The 9,786-nt window shown below is 33.8% G+C and overlaps 1 protein-coding gene across 1 annotated transcript; it reads left to right on the plus strand.

Annotated features, from left to right (window-relative positions):
- Positions 1–2,151: 2,151 nt before the first annotated feature.
- On the plus strand, positions 2,152–6,818 carry LOC132601797 (zinc finger CCCH domain-containing protein 43-like). The gene is made up of 6 exons (XM_060314862.1): positions 2,152–2,948; positions 3,840–3,908; positions 4,778–4,897; positions 4,974–5,249; positions 5,718–5,990; positions 6,368–6,818. The coding sequence occupies exons 1-6, from the start codon at positions 2,262–2,264 to the stop codon at positions 6,449–6,451; spliced, it is 1,509 nt and encodes a 502-aa protein (XP_060170845.1). The 5' UTR covers positions 2,152–2,261; the 3' UTR covers positions 6,452–6,818.
- The last annotated feature ends 2,968 nt before the right edge of the window (positions 6,819–9,786 follow it).

The following is a 9,786-nucleotide window of genomic DNA, read 5'->3' on the forward strand; positions in this document are numbered from 1 at the left end:
AAGTTGGACTTTTATAATTGCAACTTCAAACCCGAAGAGCCGATATTTGAAACTTTCATACTTGTTATTTTCAACTTTATTTTCACAATTTTGAATTTAATTATGAAGTGGCTGACATTAAATACTTGCAATGTTTTACTTTTCTTTAATTAGAGGTACTTCAAGCGGTTATTTTTGCACTTGAGAAAGTCCATCTGCGTGAAGTAAAAAGTAGAGTAATTTGAAAGGGGACAGTTGTATAATGGTCCATCGAGTATCATGCGGTGCATATGTCCCTGCCAAAAACTATGTCATGTGAAGTGTGCCAAAAAACTAATGTAAGGAACTCAAACAAGATTTTGGATATAACTTAAGACCCGTTTGGCCATCAGAATTATTTTTCCAGAATATTTTTTCACTTTTTTCACTTTATGGTGTTTGGCCATAAAAATTTCAAATATACTTCATTTGAAAAATAACCAAAACCTTGTTTTTCACTATTTTCATTTTCTGTTTGGACCTTTACTTCTTTTTTTTTTTTTTTTTCATGTTTTACCCTAAAAGTTCATACAATTTTTTTCACTGGTCAGATGCAACTGATGTTGCTAAGTTGCTCTCCACCCCTGCATCATTGAACATCATGTGCAAAAAGCCTCTAAAAGAAAAGAAGCAGGTGAAAATTTTGCAACAAAACAATATTTAGAGATGCTATATTTTTTGTGTACACCAGTAAGTCTTCCAGTTGCAGTCTTTTGATGGAAAGAAATTATTAGTTTTGAGCACTCCATAAGCTGTTCTCAAGTATAATTGTTATATTTCTCGCACTGGTTTATGTTTATTAATTGCTTTAGAAGGTTTTGCTAGTTTTTAGAAATTGAGGGTACGAATCATATTTCATGTTTTTTTGGAAAAATACATTTCGACAACCAAATATTATTTACAAAAATAATGGTCAAACACAACTCTAACTCCAACTTCAAGAATTCCAAAAGAAGTGATTTTTTTTTTTGTTTCTATGGCCAAACGCCTGCTTAATCTGTCCATTTATAAAAGTTATAATAATGTTCTCTAAATTTGCAGATTTTTTTTTAAAGTTTTGATATGATGTTATATGATATAATTTATCACACTCTGCATTTTGAAGAGTTGGCCTTTTCCTATTTTAGAAAATTAAAAGAATTAATTGCTATTTTTTTAATCTTTAATCTTATTCTAATAAATGTAGAGAGAGATTAATACTTCAATTGGAATCAAAGAACAAATATAAGTCAAATTATCCTTTTAGTTTATGGTCTTTTAGGTAGGAGTGCTTATCGGTCGGTTCGGTTCGGTCTTGTGTATTATCGGTTCGGTTTATTGGTTTTTGATTTTTAAATATGCTAAACCGATAACCAAACCAATAAGATAATAGTTATCGGTTTTTGTTCCTTAACGATTTTGTTTAACCGATAGAAAAATGCTCCTCTACTTTTTTTTTTTTTTTTTGCTTGCTCCTGTTTTCATTTGTTCATGTATACACTGCCTTCATACATAAAAGATTAAAAGTCTACACAAATTACAAGTAGTAGCAAATCAAATACACTATTCTTATTTGCTAAAACAAACTTGGATGTTGTATCACTGTAGTAATCACCCAAAAAAGAAAAAGGAATCAGCAACTTCATATTACAAAAAGAAAAAAGCAGCACAAAGGCAACTATAAATTAAAGGGGGGCAGAGAGGCATCGCAAACCCTGATTTCATATGACAATTAAATGTCAGGGAATAGGCGTGCCTAGATTACGAATTTAGAAATAGGATTTGTATTTAAAAATTAAGATTTAAAGTCATTGTTATATAATTAGGAATTAAAAAATAATTTTAATATAAGTTTATTGGATTAATGGTTTAACCATTAACTAAATCCTTAAAATTGAAAACCGAACCGATAACCTAATAAAATATTTTACAAAAGTTTTTACAAGCCGTTAACCCAATAACTCTATACTGATAATAAACCAATGACGCTTTTATTGATTTGATTTGCCGGTTAAACTGATTTTTACGCACCCTTACGTTTAGGAGGCATGCAAAAGATAAACATGATAAAATGGACCAAAGGGTAAAACAAAAAATAACATTAGAAATTAGAAAAGAAAAAACGAAAAGGGTATATAAGCATTTAGTGGGGGTCGCAATCGTCGTTAATTTGGACTGATTTTGGCCACTGAACATTTCGCTCTCACTCTACTGAAAAATGCAGAATCAGGGTTTTACGCTTTGAAATTTTGGAGGCAAAACCAATGGAAGCCATTCAATCACACTACATACATAACCTGAATCACTCTACACTTGACTTAGGGTTTGATCCTCAACCTCAAAAAACGTCGTCGTTTTCACCCCATTCCATTCTTCAAAACCCTACTCAGAATGCACCAAATGCTGAGGAAAACGACGTTGATGATGAAATAGCGCTGAAAATCATTGTGGAAGAGCTTCAAAATCTGGTACTAAACCAGGCATTCAGTGAAGAGAGATTAAAAGGAGATATACATGAAGAAAATGAACCCATTAAGAAAAAAACTGCAAATGAGTACGTAGATAATGACTATGAAGATGAGATAGCGATGAAAATTATCATCGAAGAGCTTCAGAATTTGGTCTTAAACCAGGCATTTGAGGAAGAGAGAGCAAAAAGAGATATTTATGAAGAAAATGATATCACCATTAAGGTAAAAACTGAAACTGAGTACGGCAATAACCGTTGGGGAGATTGTGACTATGGTTGGGGCGAAAATGGAAATGGAAATGTGATTGATGTGGAAAATGAGAAGGGTGGTTCAAAGGAATGGGGATTTAATGCGAATGGAAGGAGTTTGAATTACCCGTTAAGACCTGATGCTGAGGATTGTGCTTATTATATGAGAACAGGGACATGTAAATATGGATTGAGTTGCAAGTTTAATCACCCTTCCCGAAGACAAAACCAGGTATGATTGGGTCCCCTTGTTTTGATTGAGTTGAAGTTGTTTAGCTATACTTATTCTATGTTTTGTAGATTGAATGAATGATATTTGTTGAATAAAAAGAGTGTTGTGAATGAATGACTGATGATATGACCTTAGATACGAAGGTATGAAGGTCGAGGATTAGGGTAGAAAGTTAGTAGGTAGCTGAGTGTTGCCATACTTTTAGTAGTAAGATTTAGGTATCGTGTAGTTTCGTTTTCGCAAATGTGTATTGATATCTGTTGCTGCACTTTTTTTTTGTACATTACTATTTTGTTCTCTTTTTCCTTTCCTACTTTCCCGTGTCGGTTACTTCTCTTTTGAGCCAAGGGTCTATCGGAAACAACCTCTCTACCCCGCAAAGGTAGAGGTAATGTATGCTTACATCCTACCCTTCCCAAACCCCACTTGTGGGGTCACTGGGTATGTTGTTGTTGTGGATGGATAGTAGAGGCTTGTGGTGTTCTACTGTTTTGTTTGTTAAATTACAAGATTATTAAATTTGCTTATTCTGCATAGTGCACTTCTAAAGTAATGGGAACGAAATGGACTTAAATGATGTAAAAAGGGGCTTGGAAATGATTGACGCTTCATAGTTAGTTGTTGGCACTTAAGGGGCATGATAAATCATGCATTGAAATGTGTGGTTAAAGAATGGTGAATTCATTACTATTCTCTGTAATGGGTTTTACTTGACATCTATGTGGATGGATGAGTATGACTAATATTATATGTTTTAGTAGGATGGTTGTCTGGAGGTTCTGTTAATCTTTGTCGTGGTCTTTCTTGCATTTACTGTTCATGTGCTTAGGTTAGATCTTAAAAAAGCGTTTGTGGCGCTTACTGTACTGATATCGTTTGTGATTTCTTCAGCATTGGGCAATGGAGAAGGGCAAGCAAAAGGAAGAAAGCGAGGAAAGAGCAGGGCAGATTGAATGCAAGGTTCTGAAAGTTTTGATAGTTAAAATCATGACAGACGATGAAAATCTTAGTTTCTTCTATGCTTGATCTGTTGGGAATAATTTGGTTTGATGTTGAATATTGAGTATCATAATGTGAAAAATAATGTTATTGCTTCATGAAATACAGCGTCTTTGGTATTGAGTGATAAACTTGTTTATCAACATGCACTTATTGTCTACCATTTAATTTATGGCAAAAACACTATAGGTGATGGCTGGTTGTGAATAATAATCTTGTGTGAGAGACGATTTAGGGTAAAAGCCGTTTTGGGTAGTCATCTTGATCTAGCTGTTACTTGTGATTTTGAAGCATGACTAATACAATCTGACATAAATGGGTTAGTAAAATAGTTTGGCTTAAAACAGTAAAGGTGCATTATCAATAAGTAGGGTTTAACATATATGTATGTAAAAACTTTGTAGGCGTTTCTGCTTTTTGGTATACTGCTTGTATGCAAGAGTTTTTCTTCCTTTTGTTTGAATGAAATTATCTTTTGCTTGATAAAAAAGCATATGTATTCACCAACGAATGTTGTGAGATTGGCCTTTACGTTATTTCTAGGCGTGTATCTACTATAGATGTGTGGGAAAAAAAAAATTATGCCTTGCTGCATATTATGGCTTTATCCTCTGTTCTTTTTTGGGGGGAATAAAATACTGTTTCTCAATTGCTTTAGCTCTTTTCTTTGCCCCTGGCATCGTTGTTTTAACGGAAAAAGCCTTCATTTGTTTTTAATGATGAAACTTAACTTTCTTGGCTCTGTTATAAGTACTTAACGTTTCTATACTGTTTTGAAGGTAGCATCTTTATTGTTGTTCAATTTTTCTCTTCTCATAATTCTATTGCAGTATTTCCTGACAGAAGGAGGGTGCAAGTATGGGAATGCCTGTAAATACAATCATAGCAGGAGAAAGGGTGTGATCTCCCCTGTTCAAGATTTTAACTTTCTTGGCCTGCCACTTCGATCGGTATTGTTCCTTTCTGTCATTCAGAGCCTTTCTGAATTTGAGAATTATGTCCTTAAGGGATTTGTCTTTATTTCAGGGAGGGAGGGATTGCCCCTACTATATGCGCACTGGCTCCTGCAAGTATGGATCCAATTGCAGGTTTCATCATCCTGATCCTACCACAATATATGGAAGTAATCCTTCTTCTGGATACAACAATGGTGGATCTGCTCCAATACAAAGTGCCTCCTATCCAACAGGGTCTTCTTGGTCTTCACCACTATTATTGAATGAGACAAGTCCATTAGTACCAGGGATATATCCAGCAAGTCAAGGAATTCCTCCTCTAAGTCCACAATGGAATAGGTTTCAGGTTAATTATTATTAACTTAACTGCCTTGTTTCTGAAATAATTGTTTATGGTTTGTTCTGAAAGTTGGATGTATATAATGCTTCAGCAGATCCCTATTTCTGCGATTCAGAATTGATTGAGTGTGGTACTTCTATTCCGTGTGAGCATATTGGTTTTAACTTAATGAAGGGAGATTCTACTAGTATATTTTTTAGCTTAACATAGTGACAGAACAGTTAGTCAAGCTCCACGTGCCATGTTATTCGGTTCAAGAAACTAAACGACTTTTGGACAAATGTTATAAAATACACTACAAAGAAAAGATTTTTCTATGATGTCATATGCCACGTGAATGAAGTGAAGTTATAATCTTTTTATTATTTGTCCTTGTTTTTTTAATCGTAAAACTAATTTGACAGACTGTTTGCCATTGTTTAATAAGTTTCCTCTGACTTGTACCTTTGACTTGTTTATTGTTTGCTGATTCAGGCCCCGGTCTATCCAACCTCAGATAAGACCCTACCTACACCTCCAGCACTTGCTATGAAGGATCTAGCAACTAAGACAAACTTCTATCCCCAACCTCAGCCGCCATGGCTTGTTGAAGAATACCCTGAACGTCCAGGTCAACCTGATTGCTCTTACTTCATTAAAACTGGAGACTGTAAATATAAATTTAACTGCAAATTTCATCATCCAAAGACTCAAATGTCCAAGACAAACCCGAGTGTTCTCAGTGTCAAGGGCCTGCCACTAAGACCAGTAAGTTTTTCTTCTATCCAGATCTAAAAGCTTTTGTGTTTTCTTAGAAAATTTTCTTTTCGATGCGTAAGTAGATGAAATATTTAGCTGAACTGGTATTTGAGGACATTTTTAATTCAATACTTTTCTAAGAAAATATCTGAATGATCATCTGTTGACCTCTGCGCATGCAACTTTTTCGAGGAATACTTCTTAATTCCTTTCAAGATGTTTTTGTTCAACCTATGTTTTTTGTTCCGATATAATAGTACTTGGCCAAGATTATAGGACTCTTTTTATTTATTTCACATTTTCTAACAATTAATCTCAATTATGGACCAAATAATTGTGAACTTGTTATTTCCACACAATTTATTTCATCTTGTTTTGAAATGTAGGGTCAAGATGTCTGTTCATTCTACAGCCGTTATGGGATTTGCAAGTTTGGACCTGCTTGTAAGTTTGACCATCCAGAACATTAGGACAACTCAGCTTCTTCTCTTGGGTTTGCTTTTTATCAGCCTCCATTAGGCAATTCTGCATCCACAGATGGCTTGAGGATGGGGAGGAAAGGAAATGGAAGTGGCTCACTACTGCAGCAGTCTGTCTAAGAAATCTTTGCATCCATTTCATTCAGAAGTTAGAATAGAAACCCCGTGGCTTACAAACAGAGTAGAAACTCTATATAGTCCTTTAATGTTTTATTTTGTCACAAGCTTAAGCAAATAGGTTTTTGTATATCTTAGCATGTTTATAGACTACAGGTGGGTATATGGATGTCGATGCAGCAGTATGTTATTAGGAACAGTAACTTAAATCAGAATATGCAACCCCTTTTAACTCCTTGAATATCGTTCGAAATTCTTTTGTGCTATGTTTGCTAGGAGTTTAATAGTATTGTTAGAGACTCATATGCCACTATATTCTCTGTTGGATAACATCTTCATCAAGCGCAACTTATCAGTAGAGCATCACCTTGAACGTGAATTTTGCTATATTTTGTCTAATTCTTTTGAAATTGAAGAAAACATTTTCTCCTTACTCCTATGAACTTTCCTCAGACGCAAAAAAAAAGAGGTTTATCAACTTGTTTCGACTTAGGATGATAAGCTCATGAGCTTGGTCTTCATTTTCGAGAAAGGATCAAACACATGTTTGAATTGAAATTGAGATATAGATGCAAGTTTTCCCTAATAAGCGTACCTCGCTTTCCATCACTTTTATACGTCTTCAGGGTGTCCTCTCTCGGTTTTGTTGACATGCTACTATCATCCATAAAATCTTTTTAAAAGAGTCAAAATTATCTCCTTAAATTTTCATTCGTTATCTAATATCCAACTTCCCAAAATTTGATTTCGTTACATGAATTTGCCACGAGTGTTTCAGTTAGAATTGAAGATTTTGTCTTAGTAGGCGTTTGGACATGCGATTTGAAATCATGGTTTGAAACCATGAGATGAAATCAGCGTTTGGACATGCATTTCATCTCATGATTTCAAATCATAATTTAAAATCCCAAATCATCCAAAAAAGTATGATTTGAGTTTCAAACCATGGTTTCAAAAAATTTAAATATAAAACTTGACCCATAAGTTTATATTTTATAAAAAAAGACCCATAAGTTGGTAGCTCCCACCAACCATTTACCAACCTTTATTTATGTGTACCATGTAGGAAGATTATATTAAAGAGTAATTACATTACTATTCATGTTAAATTTTCTTTTTTATTGAACTAAAATTTGGTCGATTGATGTTGTATTTTTTAGAAAGACATTTTAATAGTGTATTAATTTTGTTATGAATTATGATTTGCTCATTTGGTAAGATTGTATAAGAACTGAGAATATTTTGATAATTTTCACAACTTGTGGGTTTTTATGTCTAGAAGAAAAAATATAACTTAAGAAATCCAAATTGCATGTCCAAACATGATTTCAAATTATGGTTTCATCACATGGTTTCAAACCATGTCCAAAGCCACCAAGTGGTGCAGTAAAATACAGTAATTTGAATGGCTCACAAATGGACTAAATTCCGCTCAACATTAATTCTGAAATTACATCTTTTAAAATTGCCAAAGATGTCGGAAATTAGCTACGAAGGAGACCATCGTAAGTATATGACAAGAAAATGAACATGTACTCTTAAGTCTTAAGGAAATAAGTTCCTAGACTTGATTCAAACACCGAAAAGGAGTATATTTTAAGGGAACATGTCATTACCAACGCCAAAACAACAAATCAACATACAAACAGATCAAACATTAGTATACGATTAATTAATTGATGGGAAAAGGGTCAAATATACCCCTCTACTTTGTTTTATTAGTTAAGTATACCCTTCGTTAGTGAAAGTTAACAAAAATACATCTGCCGTCTTCAAACTTCACACTTATGCCCCTATTTGGATGGAAATCCCCAAATCCTCTCAAATTACCCAATTTCAAAAATATTATCCACTTTTTTTATTGACCCGCCCCGCCCGACCCGCCTATCATCATCATTAAGCTCTAGCTTCATCTTCTTCAATGGAGAAAAAAAATAAAAAATAAAAAACACACCCAAATGATGAAAACCCAAAGTTCACCTCAAATTTCATCTTTAAATTTTACTCCAAATCTTGGTGAAGCTAATACTTCTCACTGCATAATGATCGAACCGGCTACAATTATAGTTTGCTGTGCGATTTTCGCAAGAACATACAATGACTGATATTTAGGTTTATCTGATTTTGAGTATTAGTATTCAAATTTGGAGACTTTCTATTATAGAAGAGCGAAAACACAGTAAAAACATACAATGACTCCGATTTTTAGGTTAACAGTCGGACTTTTTGAGTATTAATGGTAATTAAATTTTGGAACTTTCTACTGGAGAAGAGCGAAAAACACATTAAATCATAGGAGAATAACATATTTATCATTCTATATATTGAGGTTTTAGTGCTCGGCATGAAAGACTTAAATTTGATGTCATTTTGTAAGTTCTGTTTGATTTTCGCCAGAGCATAAATGATCGAGTTTTAGATTTAATTACTCTGACTCCAAGTATTGGCTGCACCAAAATTTGGAGTTAGATTTAAAGATGAAATTTGAGGTGAGTTTTGAAATTTTATCATTTGGATAGATTCTTGCTTTTTTTTCTTTTTTTCTCCATTGAAGAAGATGAAGCTAGAGATTGATGAAGATGATAGAAAGCCAACCAAAAAAGTGAATAATTTTTTTGAAATTCGGCAATTTAAGAGGATTTGGATATTTCCATCCAACTAGGGACATAAGTGTGAAGTTTGAAGACGACAGGAATATTTTTGTTAACTTTCGCTAATGAAGAGTATATTTAACTAATAAAATAAAATAGAGAGGTATATTTAACCCTTTCCCCTTAATTGATTGTATATTGCCATCCTGTGAAAGGGTAAAACCGAATTTTACTAATTGAATGAAGAGGGTCCACATCCATACAGTATATACGCTACATCAAAGTGTCCAGGAAATCCATCCAGTTAACACAGGTTAAAGATGATTTAACCCAAGAATACATACAAAAATATTAATGAACTCCCAATCCTCCACAAAAGGCTTCTTAATTACTGATCTTTTAACCAGTTTACGTAAAGAGAACTTTCTAAAATACTCTATTATTTTACCCTCTAAATGAACAATAAGGTCAGAATCTACTTACATTTCAGGATACTAATTGTACGCCACGTAAAACAATTGGAGCAATTCATCATGACCAGTAAGATTTTTCATGCAGCAACAGCAGTCAGAATCAGAACACTTCAAAAATCCCAATTCAATCCTAGAAAAAGCAAGA

This window comes from Lycium barbarum, chromosome 1 (genome assembly GCF_019175385.1).
Source record: "Lycium barbarum isolate Lr01 chromosome 1, ASM1917538v2, whole genome shotgun sequence".
In the NCBI taxonomy this organism is placed as follows: domain Eukaryota; kingdom Viridiplantae; phylum Streptophyta; class Magnoliopsida; order Solanales; family Solanaceae; genus Lycium; species Lycium barbarum.

Bases quoted from the DNA above. Each gene is read 5' to 3' on its own strand.
- LOC132601797 (XM_060314862.1), top strand. From the start codon at position 2,262: ATGGAAGCCATTCAATCACACTACATACATAACCTGAATCACTCTACA. The intron at 2,949-3,839 runs GTATGATTGGGT...TGATTTCTTCAG, and splicing joins CTTCCCGAAGACAAAACCAG to CATTGGGCAATGGAGAAGGG. The intron at 5,250-5,717 runs GTTAATTATTAT...TTGCTGATTCAG, and splicing joins CACAATGGAATAGGTTTCAG to GCCCCGGTCTATCCAACCTC.